General features: G+C 44.2%; 1 protein-coding gene across 8 annotated transcripts in view; it reads left to right on the forward strand.

Annotated features, from left to right (window-relative positions):
- Window positions 1–23068, forward strand: part of FRMD4A (FERM domain containing 4A) — a 373626-nt gene that overhangs the window by 198994 nt on the left and 151564 nt on the right. For all 8 annotated transcript variants that reach the window (XM_049881957.1, XM_049881962.1, XM_049881958.1 and 5 more), the window contains exon 3: window positions 17319–17413. In XM_049881957.1, coding sequence (XP_049737914.1) covers window positions 17319–17413 — 95 coding nt within the window. The remainder of the gene's footprint in view (window positions 1–17318; window positions 17414–23068) is intronic.

Consider the following 23068-nt stretch of genomic DNA (forward strand, 5'->3'; position numbering starts at 1 on the left):
TCCCATTGGGTTTCCAAAGACTGCTTTTAAATCTGTTCCAAGCGGCAGGAATGGTGCACAAAGTGCCTGTGTGCTGGGGTTTACTGGAGGCTAAACTGTGTACTCACCACTTGTCTGTCAGTTTGTCGTACTGTGGTGGCTTGCATGTTGCCATGGTGCTAGAAGCTATGCTACTAGTATTTCAAATACCAGCAGGGTCACCCATGATGGAGAGGTTTCAGCAATGCTTCCTGGCAAAGACCAACTAGGAAGAAAGACCTGGTGGTCAGCTTCTGAAAATTAGTCATTGAAAACCTTATGGATCACAACAGAACATTGCCTGATACAGTACTGGAAGATGAGCCCCCTAGGTTGGAAGGCGGTCAGAATACATAGTGAATGCAAACAGTGGACTCGTGCATACAAACGATCATGAAGATGGCGTAGAACCAGGCAACAGTTTGATTCTGTTGTACGTGTGGTTGCCATCCATGAATCAGAGCCAGCTCAATGGCAACTAACAACCAACAGTCAACTATGAACGTTCATCTGAGTAGTAGTTCTCCTCCAGAAACTGTGTTGAAGACATGCTGTCTAATATCCCTGATACGGGGAGCCGTACGATAAATTCCTTCTTGGTGTGCTTCCAGGAGAAGGTTTACCTCTCTGTGAACTTTGCATGCGGCTTTTGTCCCTAAGGAAAGACTAGTTCACCTAGTGAGATTTCCCCCTCCCGCACCCCCCATTACCTGTCAGGAGACATAGAGTCAAACTGTGCCCAGCAGTAGGAACTAGTTTATCTCCCAGGCCTTAGAGCATTTTCAGCCATCCTCTTAAATGGGCTCTGTCTGTTTTATGCTCTTCATTGCCCTGTTTTTATACGATTTAAAATTCTGTAAGCCTCCTTTAAACCTTTTGGAAGTAGGTGGATTGTAAGGTAAATAGTGTTTTTAATTGAAGAATGAGGATATACAGGCACAGTTTTTGGTGGGGGTATGGGGCAGACAGCACATTTCTGTTCTCATCTACTTAATTAGCTTAGCGGAAGGAAGGGGCTCTCCCTGCATTGCCTTTTGTTACTTGACTGACTTTAATGAAGCTGCTCTTCAAGAAAAAATATTTTTCCAGCAAAAGTTGATCTTCCTTCCTTCGCCTCCTGGGAAACCAGCATCTCTGCACTTTTTCATTACTCTCCTGCCCCAGTGAGAGTGCCTTGTTAATTATATTGAAAATGACATCATCAGCAAAGTAAAATATATTTCTCTAGCATGTTCCTGGCAGCCATTTGTAAGAGCTGTGGGGAGGTAGCGCTTCAGGGAGAGGATCTACAGGGAGGAAACTTAGGGAACTTCCAAATTAAAATGCTGACAAACATTGAAAGCCAGGGCTCTGTCTCAGGGAGAATCACTGGAGCCTGAGAAAAACGTCGTTTTCTTCTAGCCAGTAAATGTGGTTTTAACCCTAAAGAAGCAGTGGGCAGGGCCAGGTATGAGGAGGTAAATTAGTGAATGGAGGCTGGTGGGACTGAGCAGACACTGTGCTATTTGGGGAAAGTCTACCCAGATAAGTCTAATTTCAAGGGAAGTAGTCTGCTTTCTGTTCTCCTTAGTGTAGAGTGATGAGTTATTCATGGTTCCTGAGATAAAAGATTTAAAATATCGGAGTAGACTCTTGTCAAAGTGACGAGGGGATCAGTCATTTTTATGGAGACTCAGTTACTGATAAAAGGGGGAAGGAACACCCCACATATAAATGATAATTTGTTTAATCCTCACAACAACACTGTGAGGTATTATTGTCCCTACTTTTCAAAGCGAAGGTGACTGCCAATCAGCTTACATATCAGATAGGGTTTCAAAGTGCAAATTCTGCCTACTTTCATGAAAGGGGAATTTAGATTTTCAGGTAAACCACAGTACTATCGTATGTTTTCTACACGCTCCTAACTTCCTACTCCCACCAACCTGTGTTAGAAGGCCAGGCTTTCTCTTTCAGGTGCAGCAACAAGGGAGCCGCATTCTCTGAACACCAGCCAGGTGCCCTAAGCAAAGGCCATCACGTGTCATGGAAGCAACCCCTTCTGTACATTGCACCAGAGAGGCAGCAGGCAACCTACCATTCACTGAGAATAGTTCAACCTTTGCGTTCCCTCTCTGCCCTAGTGCAATATGGCCTCTTTACTGGTGAAGCTCCTACATGCTTCTAGTGACAGCTGACTACAAAATCGTGGCTATAGATGATTGAACCTTACCTAAGACTTCTTGGCCTCTCTGTGTGCCCCAGAGAGCCTACTTCAAAACTCTGGATGACACCCTTCTCTAATTTCCCCTAAGCTTTGGGCAAATGGAATAATTCAGTGTGCATAGCATGAAGCTATCAAGTCAGAATTGGTCCTGATGCCATTTGGCCCACTGAAGAGGAACCCAATCCCCAGTGTGTCTTTTGAGCTTGGACAACTTTATCTCCCAGTGAATGTATGGGCAGTTTACATCCAAGATAGTAATTTATCACTCCCTGTGAGACAAGCAGACTCCCTGTGGGCGGAAATGGTTAACACTCTCGTCTGCTAACCAAAAGGTTGGAGGTTCGAGTCTACCCAGAGGCACCTCAGAAGTCCTGGTGGTCTACTTATGAAAAATCAGCCATTGAAAACCCCATGGGGCACATTTCTACTCTGACACACACGGGGTCACCATGAGTTGGAGTCCATTCGTCAGCAACTGGTTTTGCTGGTGGGATAGGTTAGGGTTATAAACAGATATGCACCCCAAAGCTGCTTTTACAGGAAAAGATGGAAGTGGTACGGCATGGCTATAGTGGAAGACAAAGCTTGGAATCTCAAGAACCTTAAACCAAAACCATTGCCATTAAGTCAATTCCAACTCACAGCAACCCTGTAAGACACAGTAGGGCTGCCCCATAGGGTTTCCAAGGACAGGCTGGTGGATTCGAACTGCCAACCTTTGGATTAGCCGCTGAGCTCTTAGCCACTGTACCACCAGCACTCCCTTCAAGAACCTTAGCATCCTCCTATTTCCTAGAAATAAGTCAGAATTTGGGCTGCAGACTGGCAACTCTGTCTGGTAGAGGTAAGCTGTGTATCGTGTGTCTTTCTGTACTTTCTCCTCACTGAAGCTAAGTTATTGTTTCATAAATGCAGAGGGGCTGCCGATGGGAGCCACCCTGGAATAACAGTCTTTATGACATTGCCCTGAGCAGACCGGAGTCTGGGGGTTACTGTGTTAACCAGGAGACACTCCCTAATGAACACCTGCCTGCCCTCCCAAGGGGGCATCCTGAGTAAAGCAGCCTCCCCAGCCGGCTGGCAAAGCAGTTTGCATTTCTAGAGGAGCAGTAATTATGTACGCCTGTCAAAGCTTTCCCACTGGGCATCATTCAAATGCATGGATGAGAAAGACTTAGCTTCCCAGATGTATATCAACCTGAACTTAACCCAGTGGTGAGAACAGGCTGAATCTTAGCAAAATATGAAAGAAACTGTGTGGAATAAAAGCAGGAAGTATAAAGCGAAGGGAAAAAAAAAAAAAAAGCTAGAAAGCTAAAGGCCCTGGGAGCCCCATCTCTGGTAGCCTCTGTTGGAGGGAGAGAGAAGTGGGGCGAGATGGAGAGAGACAATGCAAGGAACTGATGTGACCATAGTTGGTGATGGAGGAAAGTTGGGATAGAAGGAGAGACACGTTAATATAGAGGTTAGGAAGTTGGACATGACACAGCATTTCTTGTTGTCAGTGTATGTATCACGGGCCACCTTCATGGGTGTCTGGACGGAAATGATCAGACTGAGACTCAGTGACTCAGTCACATCCCTGAGCGGATGCCACCTGGTCCCATTTCACCCTGCAGCACCACTGTCTTTGTCTAGGAGTCCTGTGCTTCCAACCAGCCTTGAGAGAGTGACTAAGTTCATCTTATCCCGTGGTCTGCTTCCCTGCTGGCTGGTCTAACGATTATATGTTGTTGTTGTTGTTAGGTGCCGTGTAGTTGATTCATAGTGACCTCATGTGAAAAAGCAGAACTGTCCCATAGGGTTTTCTAGGCTGTAATCTTTACGGAAGGAGCCCATAAAGTGGTTAAGTGCTTGACTGCTAACCAAAAGGTTGATGATTTGAACCCACCAGCCAGTCCTCAGGAGAAAAGACCTGGCGATCTGCTCCCATGAAGATTTCAGCCTAGGAAACCCTATGGGGCAGTTCTACTCTGTCCTGCAGGGTCGCTATGAAGCAAAATTGACTCAGTGGCACACAACAACAGCAGTCTTTACGGGAGCAGATCATCAGGTCTTTCTCCCTGCAGAGCTGCTGGGTGAGTTCGAACTGCCAACATTTCAGCTAGCAGCTGAGCACTTAACCATTGCACTACCAGGGCTCCAACAATTAAATACTCAACCCTTTATTCTATCACACCCTACCAACAAGAAACTTGTCTTAGGTTCCTACTGTGTGCCAGGCACTCCGCTAGGATGTAAGACTACAAATATAAATGAAACACGATCCCTACCCTGAGGGAAATAATTGTCTGGCAAAATCCTATTACATTCAGAAAAAACAGATTTAAACCGCTCCTGACTATTCTGGCTTTGGGGGAGCCTGTTTGTTATCTGCTGGATGTATCCCACAGTGCTTAAAATCAAGGCTGTGGAGTCAGCCCCAGACTCAAGCCCCTTACTCCTGTACTCTGTGCCCTTTGGAGGTTGTAACCTGCGCATGCTATTTAAAGGGCCTCTGTAGTGGTTAAGCATTTGGCTGCTAACCAAAAGGTTGGCAGTTCAAATGTACCAGTCGCTCCTTGGAAACCCTATGGGACAGTTCTACTGTCTCCTATCGGGAGAGTCACTGTGACAGTAACAGGTAAGCCTCTATGCAGGAGCCCTGGTGGCGCAATGGTTATGTGCTCAGATGCTAACCAAAAAGTTGGCAGTTTGAACCTGTCCTGTGGCTTCTCTGAAGAAAGACCTGGCTATCTGCTTTCCATAAAGATTACAGCCAAAGAAACCCTATGGGGCAGTTCTGCGCTGTCACATTGGGTTGCTATGAGTTGGAATCGACTCAACGGCACCTACCAACAACAGCAAGCCTCTGTGCACTCATCCGTAATACGTTGCCAGGGTTGTTTTGAAGATTAAATGAGATGGTACAAGTCAAACAGGGAGCACAGAACCTGGCAGTGGAAACCAGTTACCATCAAGTCAATTCCAAGTCATGTGCTCCATAGAGTTTTCAGTGGCTGATTTTTCAGAAATTGATTGCCAGACCTTTCTTCTGAGGTGCCTCTGGATGGACTCAAACCTCTAACCTTTTGTTTATCAACCGCTGGCACCTCCCTGGGACTCCAGGAGAAAGCCTGTGGAAGGTGATGGTGCTGGGGGGTAAGGGAGCAGCAGCAGCAGCAGCGAGCGGAAAAGCCCAGGAGGTGCCAGGAAGTCTTAAAGGTAGTGTCAGTTTGTGTCAATGGCTACTTTATTCCTGCCAAGACCCCTCTTTTCATTTACGAGCTTCTGTCTTCTTTCCTTCCTGCTTCAGAGCTTTGCAGCCTTTTCTCCAAAAGGCCTGCTCAGTTCCTACTTAAGTGGAATAGTAGGAGGGGTCCTGGCCCTGCCTACATTGGTAACTGAGGTGACTTCCGGTGTCCTTGGACAGGCTTCTTGACCCCTCTGAGCCTGAGTTTCCTCACCCATAATTTAAATTGGTTGGGTAGATGGTCCTCTGGTTCTTCACGTCTCCAGCCTCCTTAGGTGTCTTTAGTATGGTGGTTAAGGTCTGCCACTGATTAATGGGTTCCTCTGGCAAATTACTTAACCTCTCAGCGCCTCAGTTCCCACCACTATCAAACCAAACCAAACACCAAACCTGCTGCAGTCAAGTTGACTCTGAGTCATGACAAACCCACTTGTTTCAGAGTAGAATTGCGGTCCGTGGAGTTTTCAATGGCTGTGATCTTTGTGACTTAGATTGCCAGGCCTTTCTTCAAAGGCACCTCAGGGCGGGTTTGTACTGCCAACCTTTCGGTTAGTAGCCAAGCGCTTAACTGTTTATGCCACCCAGAGCTCCTCCACTATCAAAGAGGGTTAATAATAGCATGGACGTCATAGGTTTCTGGTGAGGACTGATGAGTGAATGTATGCGAAAGACCTAGTACAGGGCCAGAGGGTGCAGCCTATACTTGGTAATGATGACGGTTGCCCATGTAAGCTGCCAGCTTTGCTGTGATGTTATGTTGCTGTTCACACCTGAGCTGCATGCCCATGAGTGGGTTCAGGCTCAGGCTAGATAGGGACCTCTGTAATACACCAAGGTTCCCTCTGGCAGGACCGGCTTTGCAGCCTTGCAAGGGTCCTCTGGTCTCAGCTTTAGGACCTTTCCCACCTATTCTGGGTGGCTGGGAGCCAAGAAGGGTTCAGGCCCATTGTTGTTCACACAGATCTGCATCAGGGAGAAGCCTCCATTGTCCCATGCCACAGAATCCAGGAGTCTACCCAGGGAGGGCAGGAAGGAAGTCAGCCCCGCCAGCTCATCAGCCAGAGCATTGATGGGTAACAGAGCAGGGAGGGGGAGTAGCTGTCTGCTGTGCAGGATGACCTCATGCCTTTCTCCCCATCACAGGCCCCCTCCCCCAAGAATAATGAGCAGCCAATGAGCACTTGCTGGGCCGATTACAGAGCCCCCAGGGTGGAGGAGAGGGCTGCAGACCAGCTCCCAGCTGCTCCAGGGAAACACAATAACAGGCAGGGCTTCAAAGAGGCAGCAAGCTGGCGTCATATATTCAAAGCTGCCCTGCTTCGCCCCTCTAATTCCCTCTGGGTTTTATGAAAAGTTAGCCCCAGCCTCCCTCTCCCCATCCCCCCATTGGGAAAGAAGGGGCAGACTGACCATGTTTTCCACCCTGTCCCAGGATCCAGGTCACTGTGTCATCTCTACAGCTGCAGTCCACACACTGGACACCCCTAACAGGCAGGGGTCACCCATTGCTCCGGTCATGGGCAGCCAGAGGGGGTGGGCTGGGCAGTGCAGCACAGAGCAACGCACTGCAGCTGGGCCATCAGGCAGGCATGGCCTGGTGGTGTGGACGTGCGCTCTGGGGACGTGCTGTCATGTGTGCCGGGGTGAAAAGGGAATTGTCTAAGAAACCCTGGTTGAGGAAGAGTGTGCGGTGGGTCAGTCCTCAGTCGTGGCCTTGATGCCTCCCAAAGCACAGATGGGGGGAACGATGGTTGCTGTGTTTAATGTAATTAATTCAGACATGGCAGTTGCCCTGATTTAGAATCTGGGAGATGCTTCGGGGGGGAGGGGTGGTGAATAACAACAAAGGGCTGGAGGAGAGAATCTGTGAGTTGACATCCGCTTTGCCATTGACTTACCCAGGGTAGGCTCTGAGACAAAGCCACCTCCCCTGAACTTGCTGTATGTGCATCCTCATCCAGAAAGCTTGGTAGCACTGCTACTGTAAAGAGAAAACACAAATACTAATGTAGGGTTTTGAACTGAGACCTCAATTTATCATTTCTCAAACCAACCAACAGATATTGAGTTTCCTATGACTACAAGTAGTCCCGATTTACGATGGGGTTCCATTCTGATGACTCCATTGTAAGTCGGTTCTGACGTAAGTTGAATACCTTTTTTTTTTTAGTTTTCATTATTATTGCCTTTTATTATCAATATCTTTATGAATCCAGCCTTTTTTTTTTTTTGTCTTTAGGGGTTTGAAACATTACATATAAACCTACAGATATGATGACATCATCAAATCACGTGCTGCGACATGGTATGCAGTACTTATTACAACAGTAAGATATACCAACAGCAACCAAAAAAGAATGGTTGAAAGTGTAAATGTGGTTCATCATAACTCGAATATGTTGTCAGTTGAGGACTGTATTAGGAACTATGTTAGGCACCGTGGAGAAGGCAGGTCTTTGGAGTTTCAGTATGAGGGTGTGCATTAGTTTTCTGTAGCTGCTGTAACAATTTATCACTAACGTGGTGGCATAAAACAACAGAAGGGTGAGAAATTCTCTCATAGTTCTGGAGGTCAGAGTCGTAAATGAAGGTATATCAGCAGGATCAGACTCCTCCAGAGGCTCTAGGGGAGAATCCATTCCTTGCCTGTTCCAGCTTCTGGTGACTATCAACATTCCTTGGCTTGTGGCCACATCCCTCCAAACTCTGTCTTTACATGGCCTTCTCTATATTTGTGCCTCTGTGTCTAATCTTTCCTTGCCTTTCTGTTATAAGGATACATGAGATTACATATAGGGCCCGTGTGAATAATCCAGTATAAGTTCCTCCTCTCAAGATCCTTAATTTAATTACATCTTTTGCCATTTAAGGTAATATCCACAGATTCTGGGGATTAGGATGTGGCTGGGCCACCACTTAGCCCACTACAAGGCAAGATACATCATGTCACACAAAATTCAACCACAACACACGATCATACATGCCAGGGATGAATGAAGTATTGTGATAAATGCTGTAGGAATTCAGAGAAGAAGGAAACTCTTTGGGGCTGGGATGATCAGGGAGGGCATCACAGAGGAAATGAGCAGGATAAAATTTAAATGGGAAAGGGAAGGAGAGAGGAATTATGTGCAAAAGTTTGGAAATAAAAATGTGATTGATGTTTCCTTTAGTCTGAAACAAATAGATTGAACAGAAATGAGTACTTTTGTAAGGAATTGAGCAGGGGTGAGATTGGATAGGCAAGTTGGGCCTAGATTCAAAGAGCGACCTAAATATAAAACCTAAAATGACAAAGATCATAGAAGAAAAAATAAGGACAATGCTAGGGGCCCTAATACATGGCATAAGTACAGTACAGACCATAACTAACAATTAACAAACACCAGAAGATAAACTAGGTAACTGGGAGCTCCTAAAAATTAAACACTTACGCTCATGAAAAGACTTCACCAAAAAGGTAAGAAGAGAACCTACAGACTGGGAAAAAAAAATTTTCGCTATGACAAATCCGACAAAGATCTAAAATCTATTGGAAAATCCAGCACCTCTACAACAAAAAGACAGATAATCCAATTAAAAAATGGGCAAAGGATATGAACAGACACTTCACCAAAGAAGACAGTCAGGCAGCTAACAGACACATGAGGAAATGCTTGAGGTCCTTATCCATTAGAGAAATGCAAATCAAAACTACAATGAGATACCATTTCTCCCCAACATTACTGACACTAAAAAAAAAAAAAAACCAGAAAATAACAAATGTTGGAGAGGTTGTGGGGAGATTGGAATTCTTACGCAGTGCTGGTGGGAATGTAAAATGGTACAACCAGTATAGAAAACGATATGACGCCTCCTTGAAAGCTAGAAATGGAAATACCATACGATCCAACAATTCCATTCCTAGGAGTACATCCTGGATAAATAAGAGCCATCACATGAATAGACATATGCACACCCAGGTTTACTGCAACATTATTCACAATAGCAAAAAGATAGAAACAACCTAAGTGCCCATCAACAGATGAATGGATAAACAAACTATGGTACATACATACAATGGAATAATATGCAATGATAAAGAACAATGATGAATCTATGAAACATCTCACGACATGCATGAATCTGGAGGGCATTATGCCAAATGAAATAAGTCAATCACAAAAGGACAAATACTTTATGAGACCACCATTATAAAAACTCGAGAAAAGGTTTACAGACAGAAAAAAACAATCTTTGATGATTATGAGGAAGGGGAGGGGTGGGCAGGAGAAATCACGAACTAGATAGTAGACAAGTGTCAACTTTGGTGAAGGGAAGGACAATATAAAATCAATATAGGGGAAGTCAGCACAGCTTGACCAAGGCAAAGTCATAAAAGCTTCCTGAACACCTCCAAACACTTTGAGGGACTGAGCTACTGGGGCTGAGGACTGAGGACTCAAGGGGCATCTAGGTCAGTTGGCATAACATAGTTCATAAAGAAAATGTTCTACATCCCACTTTGGTGAGTCGCGTCTCGGGTCTTAAAAGCTTACAAGCAGCCATCTAAGATATATCTATTCATCCCATCACATTCAAAGCAAAGAAGAATGAAGAAAACCAAAGACACAAGGAAAATATCAGCCCAAAGAACTAGTGGACCACATGAACCACAGCCTCCACCAGCCTGAGCCCAGAAGAACTAGATGGCGCTCAGCTACCACTACCAACTGCTCCGATAGGGATTGCAAGAGATTCCCAGACAGAGCAAGAGAAAAACTTAGAACCAAATTCACATTCACGAAAAAAGACCAGACTTACTGATCTGACAGAAACTAGAAAACCCCAGAGACTATGGCCCCTGTATACCCTGCTAACTCAGAACTGAAGCCACTCCCGGAGTCTACCTTTCAGCCAAAAATTAGACAGGCCTATAAAACAAACAAAAACACATGTGAGGAGTGTGTTTCTTAGTTCGATCAAGTATACAAGACCAAATGGCTAACACCTGCCCGAAAGCCAAGATGAGAAAGCCAAGATAAGGGACAGGAAACCTGAACGAATGGACACGGATAACTCTGGGTGGAAAGGGAAGTGGGAGAGTGCTGACACATTGCAGGAATTGCAACCAATGTCACAAAACAGTATTTGTGTAAATTTTTTAATGCAAAACTAATTTAAAATTTAAAAAAAGAAATGAGTACTTTTTTAAGGAACTGAGCAGAGGTGAGACTGGATCTCTGCTCAATTCCCTACAAAAGTACTCATTTCTTTCTTCTCAAAATTTTATTATCTTTTAGGTGAAAGTTTACAGCACGTTGGGCCTAGATTCAAAGAGTGGCTTTAATACCACCTGGCATTCAAAATGTCTTACCCTTGAGAAACGTATTGTCATAATTCATAAATGAGGTAATGAGGCACTTATAATAATATGAACATATATGACACTCACTGTTTGCCAAGCACTGTTCTAAGTACTTTATACAGAGGAATATTAATTCGTTTAATCCTCATAATAGTCCTGTGATATGGGTATAGTCATTATCTCCATTCCGCCGCTGAGAAAACTGAGCCACAGAGAGGTTAAGTAACTTGCCCAAGGTTCTATAAGAAAGACTAGATTTAAGAGCTCAGTGAGAGATCCGGAATGGTTCTAAATAATTTTAGAATGGATGAATAAGGTGCTTGGGAAGGGCAGGCAATTTTTAGGGGAAGGAAGAAGCTAAATTTAATAATAATAGAAGGAATAATACTCTAGGGCAGGAATCCAGTTCATTGAATCTAGCTCACCATTTTACAGATGAGAAAACTGAGGCCCAGGATTATCATTTGTTCAGGGACATATATCTGGGATTTATACGTGTTAAATTTAAAGTGGTAGTGTAATATGTTAGTGATGGTAACTGTAAAAATGGCGCGTGGACTTATTCAGACCTCCTCTAACTTCACAAGAGGAGAGAAAAGAGAATCACCATCAGCCCAAGGCTGATTCCTAAGCGGCAGAGGTCAGACATACCTCCTCTCTCCAACCTTTTTACCAATTCTGATAGCAGCTGTCCCTCCTGTCACTCTCTTTCTCTGCTGAGTCTGATAGTTTGTTGCAGTGGCCACACAGAACTCACAGACCACACTCACAGTTATGGGGTTTAGTAGGGAAGTATCAGGTTACAATTCAGGATCAGGAACAGGCTGCAACTTGGGATGAGGATCAGGAAGCATGTAAGTCTTCCTTCTTCTGTGCAGGACACCTTTCTTAGCACCTCTTGGCCCCCTGAGGGCAGACTTCTCTCAGCTCCCTCAGGACAGGCATCTCTTGGCCCCCTCAGGACAGCCCTCCTTTCTGGGCCCTCAGCCCATGCCCCTACTCGGGCCTGGCCTCAGCCCTTCTTGAGCAAATGTTACAAAGCTTTTTAGCTCTGCTGATAAGTGCCCAGAAGCACCTCACTCAGCTAGGAAGCCTCCTGTCTGAAGGCACTCAGCTCTATCGCTCCGTGGGTCAGCAAGCCTAGCTCTGCCGACAGGCACCCAGAGGTACCCACTCTGCCAGGAAGCCTCCTGCCTGAAGGCTGTCAGCTCTCTCGCTCCATGTGATGGCACACCCACCGTAGCTGCTTGCTCTGTAGACCAGGCAGCCCACCGCGCCACCTTGAGCTGGTCTCCTGGTTCTGCTGCCACCATTTCTCTGCCACTGCTTCTAGCCATCTCATGCCATCTCTGGTGTTACAGCTCTCTGCCCCCTGGGTCTAGGAGGTTCTCGGTGCTAGGACACCAGGCCCAAAGGACATGCTCTACTCCTGGTTCTTTTTTCTTGATGGTAGTGGGATCCCCCCTCTGCTCTGGGATTAGCTCTCTGTTTAAGCCTAAGAGAATGGCAAAACCGACCAATCCCCTCATTAGGGTTCCATACATTGTATTTGCATGATCTCACCCCCACAGGGGTTCCATGCACCTTATTTGCATTCTTGATAGACTGTTTAATCCCCTTGGTGGGCCACAAACACCGTATTGGCATAGTCTCACCCAATCATTGTGAAAATACAAGATCATACATGGCGAAAAGGGCCATTTTACATAATTCACTGTACCACAGTAACAGTATGTTGGGAAGAATTGAAGAAGTGCCAAGGTGCCCCCCTCATCATCAGATCCACCTCTCCCAGACCCTGTCTAACAGCCACGCAGATTAACTGGAGAGACCGTCATCATGTGATTGTGCATAGAACACCTTACCAAACCAAACCAAACCAAAAAGCCAGACCAGTTGCTGTCAAGTCAGTTTTGACTTATGGCAACCGCATGTGTGTCAGAGTAGAACTGTGCTCCACAGGGTTTCTAATGGCTGATTTTTCAGAAGTAAATTGCCAGGCTCTTCTGAGGCACCTCTGGGTGGGTTCAAACCGCCAACCTTTTGGTTAGTAGTTGAGCGCTTAACTGTGTATACCACCCAGGGACTCCAGGGCACCTTAGAGTCCTGCCTATGTGTTAAGTGTTACTCTGAGGATTACAATCCAGTTATGTCATGCCTTAGAGAAGGCCAGCTGAGAAGTAGGTGGCCTGTTCTGGCACTGTGTAATATGCTGGGAGTCTCCTTCAGCTGCTAGCCAAAAGGTTCCTCGAAAGAAAAGCCTGGCATTCTACTTCCTAAAAATCAGCCTTTGAAAATCCTATAGGATGCAGTTCTATTCTGACACCCAAGGGGTCACCATGGATTGGAATCTACTCGATGGTACCCTGTAATATGCTGGGTATGTGCACAGTTTCCCACTAGAATAGTCTAAACCAGAGCCTCAGGAACTTGGATCTGGATGATGGAGTTATACTAGCAGTGACCAAGAGCCGCTCTGCCTTCTTCCCTAAAGAAGATGGCTGAAGCCCAGGCCTCTGTGCCCAGTTAGCACTGGGAGGTTTTTCTGTTTGCACAAAGCTATGAAGAGCTTCACCAAGGAGTGCATTTGGAGGGGGAGCTTTGTAAAGAGATTTTATTTGTCAGATGTTAGAATGAATAAAAGGTTGGAAAGACAATGGGAAAAAAAATCTGAAAGAGAGGAGAGACAGTCTTGAGTGAACAAAGTTAATTGTAGGCTGAGAGAAAGTCAGTCTTAAATTTAGTGACCTCTTAGGGCAAGGACACCGCCAGTGAACCAGAGAAGACTATTTCTAAACCAAGACACTCAGGGCTTGCTTCGCTCCAAGCTGGCATTTAGACCCCTGCCAGTTTGTCCTGTGGAACTTGATTGGGCTGCAGGCCGCCTTTCTGGCCTAGCTCCCAGCCTGATCCCTGCAAAGCTCCACAAATGTTTACAGCACCAGTAATTGGCAAATTATAATCAGCAGGATTCTATAAACATCCCTTCAAAGTACATAATAGTGTAATGCTTTCTGCTTACCCAGCAACTTTCTCTAAATGAGTTTAAGAAACTTCAGGAACAATGTAGATCATTAATCACCATCACGTCAAGGTGAGATATTATCTTAGTTTGCAAGATCTGTAAGTCCTGGGACTCATGCCGTAAATGATTTTAAATCAGCCATAAACCAGTTACTGAGTCTATTGCAACGCATGGTGACCCCATGTGTGCAGAGTGGGACTGGCACTCTGTAAGATTTTCAAGGCTGTGATATTTTGGAAGCGCATCACCAGGCCTTTCTTCCCAGGTGCCTCTGAGTGGGTTCAAACCACCAACCTTTTGGTTAGTAGTTGAGCACTTACTTGTTTATTCCACCAAGGGAATCCTAAATCAGCCATACAGAGAATTCAAGATTTGATGCCTGAATCCTTCAGGACAGGCTAGGCCATGCTGTAGTGACAAACAACCTGAAAAGTCTCAGTGGCTGAAACGGTGAGGTTTATGTCTCACACCACCTGTCCATCAGGTTCGGTGGGAGCTCTCACTGTCTGCTGATAGAGCAGCCAGCATCTTGGGTGTTACCATCACTATGACAGTAGAAAATAGAGTATGGCTTTTAGAGGGAGTGAAGATCGAGGAATTGGAACCTCAGTGTCTTCCGGGATTCCTTATCCCCTCTTCAGTGCCTTTATTTCTCCATTTGTGAATTGGGGATGATACATTTAGGCTCTTCTTTGTTGAGAGTGACACAGATAATCTATAATAACTGTTGTGTCACCTACTACCCTCCTCCCCATTCACTAGACTTGGTATCAAATGACCTTTGACATTTGAGAAAAGTCAAATCTATTCTGAGGGCAAAAAGATTTATCACCATTGAAGGTACTTTTACGAATGTAATAGAAGCTTCAAAAGCAACCCCAGGGTACTATCAAAATGTGATAAGAAATAGGAAAACCAAACCAAAAACCAAACCTGTTGCCATCAAGTCAATTCCAACACATAGCAACCCTATAGGACAGAGTAGAACTGCCCCATATGGTTTCCAAGGGACGGCTGATGTATTCAAATTGCTGCCCTTTTGGTTAGCAACCAAACACTTAACCACTGCGCCACCAGGGCTTCAGAAGAAATAACAAGCATCCTAGAAATACTGTGGCTACTTTGGAAAGGTTGGCAATCATTTGAACAGATAGATTATGGTATCTTGCAATTTAAAAACCAGCCATCCTACCTTCTAGTCAATCACAACATGTCCATTAAATGCTTGTCACTGGACAGCAGATACATTCTGGGGCAGGTGGTGCCTGGCACCAGAGCCTGAAGCAGCCCGTAGCAAACATAGCCCTAACGTGAAGCTTTAAAGGTCCCCCCTCATCTTGCATTCTATTTCATAGTTAATCAGGGCCACTCTGAGATGTTCCTTGTTCACTCTGTGGCTGCCTATCCTCTGGGTTCCCCCAGGATAGAATTCTGCTATTTGCAAAGGAGGGTATTATGTAAGGTATTGAATTCCCTACTAGTTACACAGATTGCTTTTTCACTTTTTCAAAATGTAGCATGAATGGAAGTAGAAAATATTAGCTGGTGTTGATTTATCAAGATGAATTCTCCTGTTGATTTATGTCTTCTGGGAAGGAAGCTCTGCCACAGCTCCTAACTGACTCCTGTCAGTGTAAGCTGTTTTCATTGGTAAATTGATGGTGATTGAGGCCCAGAGGCTGCCACCCTCGGAGCCCAGGAGTCGGGCAGCAAAGGGGGAAACATCTGCTTTGGATTTTTAAGACCAACACGAGCTCGTACTCTGTGTTCCTCATGGAGTTGAAGGGCCTTCTAGGCAGGTACTGTGTCTGCTCGTTTTTGTGTCTTCTGCACATGTTAAAGGAAAAAAAAAAAAAAACCTATTGCCATTGAGTAGGTTCTGACTCATAGTCACCCTATAGGACAGAGTAGAACTGTACCATGTGGTTTCCAACGGGTGGCTGGTGGATTCAAACTGCTGACCTTTTGGTTAGCAGCCTGAGCTCTTTACCACTGCGCCACCAGGGCTCCATATTAAAAAAAAAAAAATTTTTTTTTTTTTTTATATTAGGCGGCAGTAAATGTTTGGTGAGTTAAAGGAACTGCACTCAAAAAATGAAATAAGAAACCGAAATATCACGTAAGCCTTAATTAACATGTCTTACTGTCATGTGGAGTCGCTATGAGTCAAAAACAGCTCAGCAGCACACAACAACAAAAATCCACTCCCCTCACAGCGAACTGCAACAGAGATAACCACCAGAATAGGACATATACTCAGGAAGACAGAAAATAACGTGCATGAATAATGCGCAAGCACGGCGGCTCTCTCTCTCACACACGTACAGGCATTTTCTGTTCTGGAATCTTTGTTTTTGCTCTGAGCTTGAAGATGTCCAGTGAGTATGCTTGGGAAGGAGCAGTCATCCTAGAGTAAAGGGAATACGTTTGCATATACATGCCCTAGGAGCAACAGGTATTCTCTTTCAGCCCCATCAGCCTGCTTTTCCCTCTTCCCACCTCAGTGCTCTGGTGTTCTGTAGTAGACCAAGGCGAGTGATATACTGACAGTGCTCACAAGCATCTGCAATGATTTTATGCCTAAAGTTCTAAAGGGGTGCTCTTTGAGATTGGCAAGATTTTAAAAAAAGAGTTTATGATAAAAACATACTTGGTAAAGACTGTTGTTCTCCTTTGAAAAAGCAGGGTAAATTTTTAGTTTATTCTTAAATATCATTCCCAAGGTTCTCTGGCTTTAATTTTGACATTTCCTGCAGGAGGGCATTTTTTTTGTTTGTTTGTATTTAAAATTATGACCGCCTAGTAAAGTGGTTGAGGGCATAGACTCTGGAGCCAGAAGGCCAAAATTCAAATCCTACTTTCAACACTTGCTTGGCTTCCTCCCTGTAAAATGAGAATAATAATAGCACCGATCTTAGAGGGTTGTGGTGAGGATTAAAGATACCAGTACGTGTAAAGTGCTCGGAACAGTGCCTGGCACATAGCACATATTATGCGCTAAATATATTTTATCCTTGTTAAATATATATTTTTTTAAATATAAGTCATCTTCCTGTCAATTCAATGTAAAATGTACTCTTAACTGGGTAGAGAGGGAGAGCCACAGAGCTTGACAACTTGGCCAGAGAGCAAGTACCATTCATGCTCCCTAGGGTTTCATTGGCTGATATTTTGGAAGTAAATCACCAGGCCCTTCTTCCAAGGAGCTTTTGAGACTCGAACCAACAACCTTTGAGTTAGCAATCGAGCACATTAACCAGAAATAATGTAGAAGTTTCTCTGCCTATTAATAACCCTTTACTTGGGTCATTCCTTCTCTGTGTCCTCATTGTCTACGCCTTTGGTTTGTTACAACGATCATTTGCATTGAAATACTTGAGCTTTGAGACACTCCATTCAAAAAATTATCTCAATCTGAGATTGAATGTTGTAGGAAAATTAGACTCTTGTCACTTACTCTTTTCTTTTTTCCTTTTTATTCTCCCCCTAGCCCAAGCTTTTGGCCAAGGAGCTTCTAGACCTAGTGGCATCTCACTTCAACCTGAAGGAAAAGGAGTACTTTGGAATAGCGTTCACAGATGAGACGTAAGTGTGGCAATGCGTCCTCAGAACCTGAGGGTCACAGCAGCCCTCTGCAATCATGCTTTCTCAACCATCAGCCATGAAATGAGTTGCAGACTACTTGGGACCTGTGGTTCGAGGTCAGCCCAAGTCTTTCATCTGAATTTCAAAGGCCGTGTGCTCATGTGTGGAATAGCCAAAGGATATAATTAGGGTCATCTTACTACTATGAAATTATTAGACAAACTAATTCTTATAATCAAGCAGGTTCACGCTCTCAGAAATGTTTGTTTTTTATAAAGTAGATTTGTTTTCTATTAAAATTAAAAAAAAACTTCTGGAAATTAAACATTCCCTTCCAGTGTTGAAATAACAATAACAGTAACAGGAAGTGAATTTGATGATAAATGCAAAATGAAATGTATCTGTGTAGTTTCATTGTCTAAGCTAAAATAGAGAATATAAAAATCCAAAATTCACGTCACTCATCTGATAAAAAGTGCATTTGCTTTTCAAAAGCGGTCTTTCAGTTTGACTCTATAAAGTGATATTTTGCAATACAAGTAAGAAATATCTTTACTAAAATTTCAATTTTCTTCTCAATGTACTCTTATCGAGAGTGCAGTGGATACCTGCCCAGATTTCTAGATAAGAATAAGGTATTCTCAGCAAATGTTTCATAATCCTCTTTCCTGTGTGTGTATATACACATATACACACACATATTTTTTCTCTAAGTTTTTAGAGTTACAGAGATGGTTTCTTAAAACACTACTAATAGATCAGGGTTAGGTTAGTGGCTGGGAAAGATAGTACCAGGGAGCCCGGGCCCAGGAATCGCATGGCCCCATTGAGGCAGGACGGGCTGAGAAGCAAAAGTAGGAGCCAACCATGTTGGCCAGTAGGAGAGGTGACCAGATCTATCTGCACATGGAGTGCACTTAGCCTGGGGAGCTGCAAATGGGTGGAGTGACCATAGAATTTATTATCCAGACTGGGACACTGTGAGTGAGAGGGGGTGTAAATTGGGACTGTCTTGACAAACTAGAACATATGATCACCCTATACATAAGTGAGGGAGCGCTCGACTGCTAACCAAAAGGTTGGCGGTTCAAACTCACCTGCAGCTCCACAGGAGAAAAAACTTGGCAGCCTGCTCCTGTAAAGATTATAGCCTAGGAAACACTATGGGGGCAGTCTGCTCTGTCACGTGGGGCCACTGTGAGTTGGAATTGACTCGACGGCACACAACAACAACATCCCTAAGTGACATTTCAGGCAGTGGAGAGAAAGCCCCATCATTTTCAAGCCATGAAGAACTAGGTGGGCCACAGTATGGAAGCCTGTCGGGAACTGAGCAGGAAAGAAAGCAGGCTTCTGGTGGCCTCTGGTCTGGAGAAGTGGCTGCAGCTGCGGGTAGGGCCAAGGAACCCCAGCTGTGAAAACCTGTGAGCCCTGGAGGAAAGGAGCCAGCCTAGTAATTTCAAGAAATGTTTTCAAAACAAATACACATCTAGAACAATTACTTTCACAAATGCAAATGTTTTCTGCCCTTTCTCCTGAGAATCAGTGTAAACTCTTGAAATTGCTATTCATTTTTTTCACTAATTTAGAAGGAAACCGTAAGTTTCAATTAATCATATCCTCATTGTTCACGTTTCCCAAGTAAGTTTACCCTTCTACAAAATCCCGTGAACTTTAGATGAGTCCCAGTTAGACTTCCCTTTTGAATAAACAAAAATCAAAAGAATGAGAATGTTGTCCCCAGCCAAACAGGAAGAAGCAGGGCTGAGGAATGTTTCAAATCACCACCATAATAGCACCGGCCAGAAAGAATCAACTGTAAGGTAGAAAGTCATTCTTCTCCTGGGAGCATGCAAACTCCGCATCATAGAAAGGAGATTGGGAGTGCACACAGCAAAGTTCAAGTTTCCCCTTAAGTGAAGCCTTCATACTCTAGATCTTGTTGTTAGCTGCCATCCAGTCAGCCCTACTCATGGAGACCGCAGCGCAACAAAATAAAATGCTACCATGTCCTTTGCCACCCCATAATTGGTTTCAGATCAGACATAGTGATCCATAGGGCTTTCACTGGCTGCTTTTTGGAAATAGATCACTAGGCCTTTCTTCCTAGTCCACCTTAGTCTGGAATCTGCTGAAATGTGTTCAGTGTCGTAACAACACACAAGTGAGAGAGAGAGAGAGAGTGTGTGTGTGTGTCTGTGTGTATGTAGAGGTCAAGCTTGAGAAGAACATAGCACTCCCTTGGTAGAGTTGGCAGCACGGGAGGGCTCTGTGGGGGATGATGAAGAAGATCTGAGCCGTCCTTCTGGCCTGACCCTGAGAAATGTCCACCATGATCATCTTCACCAGAGTCTGGGTGGGAAGGCTTCTCTAGCCAAGTGTAGGGGTGGCAGGCAGCCAGCAAGAGATCAGGAACAAAGAGCCAGAGCCGGAAACGGTTACTGTAAAGAAGTGGCAGATGTGCCTGACTCACCAGTGGGAACTGCAGTGCCAGGAGCCCAGAGGAAACTGAGATCTGGGGTCTCCAAGCCAATAGGCAAGGAGACAGAAACAAAGGGAAGGCAGGGAATGGCTGTGACTCAGGACACGGTCAGTCAGGGCCTGACAACACCTGGCCAACAGATACCAGATGGTGGCCTTTTTGTTAGCCTGAACTTTTCACCTTTCCTTGGTAGGAAAAGGAAGAACAAAAGCTGCCACCACAAAACCATGCCTATGGGTGTGACCTGGTCTTAGGTTGGTGATTACAAGTCAGTAAACACCAGCCTTGTAATATGTGCCACCAGCCCTGATGTAGTCTCTGGGTACCACTGGACACTAATGCAAGGTCTTTTAATAACTGTGTTTTCAAATTGTGCATGTGTACTACGCAATGACGGTGCCCTGGTGATGCAGCAGTTAAGCACTCGACTGCTAACCAAAAGGTTGGTGGATCATACCACCCAGAGGCTCCATGGAAGAAAGACCTGGCAGTCTGCTTTCATAAAGATTACAGCCAAGAAAACCCTGTGGGAGAGTTCTGTTCTGTGACACGGGGTTGCTATGAGCTGAAATCAACTCAACAGCACCCAGTGACAACAGCTGTGAAACGTATGTGTGCGTGTGTGTGTGAGAGAGACAGAGAGATTATTTATGCTGGTGCTATACTGTGTGTTTTATAATAAGGTGCAGAAGTTTCATCCTCTATTACAGCCTATGGTATACCACATGTATTCACTTACCTCCTGATGCAAATCAAACAAGATTAACACTTGAAAAGTACTTATAAACAGTAAAATACTGTACAAGACGTTATTACTAGCAGTGTTACCATTCCTAATAGTAGAACTGACTCTTTGGTCATATATTGTCAATGATCCTTTCAATATTAACTGCTATTGATGATGTTTTGTGGGACCTGAATGGGCCTGGAGAAAAGATATATGAAGCAGAATGCAGACAGGAAATTGGAAGTTCCTCTAAGCATCTCTTGCCTCATAAATTTTATTCATTAATAAAGTGTCTGAGTCCACAGCACAAGACTGTCTGCCCAAAGAGATTTTTAATATTGTTAGCTGAGCAACAATTCTCTTTTTTCATTTAATTTTTTAACTTGTAATTTTGAAATAATTAGACTTACGGAAGAGTTGCAGAGATGATAGAGAGTTCCCATATATCCTTCATCCACCTTCCCCAAGTGTTAACATCTTACAAACCATATTTATCAAAACTAAGAGATTGACGTTGGTACTGTATTATTAAATAAACTGCAGACTTCAGATTTCACCAGTTTTTCCTCAAATGTCTTTTTCTGTTTCAGAATTCAGTCCACGATACTATGTTGCATTTGTTGTTGTTGCGTGTGCTATCAAATCAGTTCTGACTCATAACGACCCTATAGGACAGAGTAGAACCGCCCCATAGGATTTTCTAGGCACAGTGGTTAAGAGCTCAACTGTTAACCAAAAGGTCAGCAGTTCAAATCTACCAGATGCTCCTTGGAAACCCCATGGGGCAGTTCTACTCTGTCCTGTAGGGTCGCTATGAGTCGGAATTGACTTGACAGCAACTGGTTTGGTTTTCATTTTTGTTTTTTTGGAATCTTTACAGAAGCAGACTGCCACACCTTTTTCCAGTAGAGCATCTGGTGGGTTCGAACCGCCGACCTTTTGGTTAGCAGCCAAGTGCTTAACCATTGCACCACTGGGGCTCCTTATGTTGCATTTGTTGTTGTTGTTAGGTGTCATCAGGTCAATTCCAACTCATAGTGACCATATATACAACAGAATGAAACACTGCCCGGTCTTGTGCCACCCTTATAATCCTTGTTATGCTTGAGCCCATTGTTGCAGTCTTCCTTTTTTTTGTCCCTCTACTTTACTTTTTTTTTTTTTACTTTACCAAGCATAATGTCCTTCTCCAGGGACTGATCCCTCCTGATAACACGTCCAAAGTATGTGAGATGTAGTCTCACCATCCTTGCTTCTAAGGAGCATTCCGGTTGTACTTCGTCCGAGACAGATTTGTTCATTCTTTTGGCAGGCCGTGATATATTCAATATTCTTTGCCAACCACATGATTCAAAGGCGTCAGTTCTTTTTCAGTCTTCTTATTCATTGTCCAGCTTTCACATGCATATGAGGCAATTGACAATACCATGGCTTGGGTCAGGTGTACCTTAGTCTTCAAGATGACATCTTTGCTTTTCAGCACTTTGAAGAGGTTTTTTGCAGCAAATTTGCCCAATGCAATGCATCTTTTGATTTCTTGACTGCTGCTTCCATGGCTGTTGATTGTGGATCCAAGTAAAATGAAATTCTTGACAACTTTAGTCTTTTCTCCGTTTATCATGATGTTGCTTATTGGTCCAATTGTAAGGATTTTTGTTTTCTTCGTGTTTGGTGTAATCCATACTGCAGGCAATTAATCTCCCTTTATTTTCAATAATTCTGTCCTAATGAAAAAGAGAAAGAGATAAAACCAAAACCAAACTCACTACCGTCGAGTCTATTCCGACTCATTACAACCCCATAGGGTTTCTAAGGCTTTAAATCTCTAAGGAAGCAGACTGACGAATCTTTCTCCCACGGAGCTGCTGGTGGCTTTGAACCACCAACCTTTCGGTTAGCAGTCGATCATTTTAACCACTGCGCCATCAGCGCTCCTATGATAGAGACATGGCTATCTATAAGTGACCTGAATTTCCAGCCTTTAAAACATTGTGAAGCAAAGTAAGAGCCTGGTATAAATTCGGTCTTAAAATAATTGCTTATGCTTTGCGAGAGCAGAGGTTTCTCATCCTTTGCTGCACATTGGCATAATCTAGGGCACTTGATAAAATACTGATGCCTGGGACCTGCCCCCCAGAAATTCTGATTTAATTGGTCTGGATGTTGCCCGAACATTGGGATTTTTCGAAGCCCCTCAGTTGACTCTAATGTGCAGCCAAGTTTAAAAATCCCTGCTCTAAAGAGTGGGAAGTTATCTTAGACAGAGTTCTCTAGAGAAGCAAAACCAGTAAAGCATATAAGTAAATATACCAAAAAGCAACCAAACACATTGCCGTCAAGTCAGTTCCAACTCATAGCAACCCTATAAGACAGAGTAGAACTGCCCCATACGGTTTCCAAGGAGTGCCTTGTGGATTTGAACTGCCAGCCTTCTGGTTAGCAGCTG

This window comes from Elephas maximus, chromosome 4 (assembly GCF_024166365.1).
Source record: "Elephas maximus indicus isolate mEleMax1 chromosome 4, mEleMax1 primary haplotype, whole genome shotgun sequence".
Classification (NCBI taxonomy): domain Eukaryota; kingdom Metazoa; phylum Chordata; class Mammalia; order Proboscidea; family Elephantidae; genus Elephas; species Elephas maximus.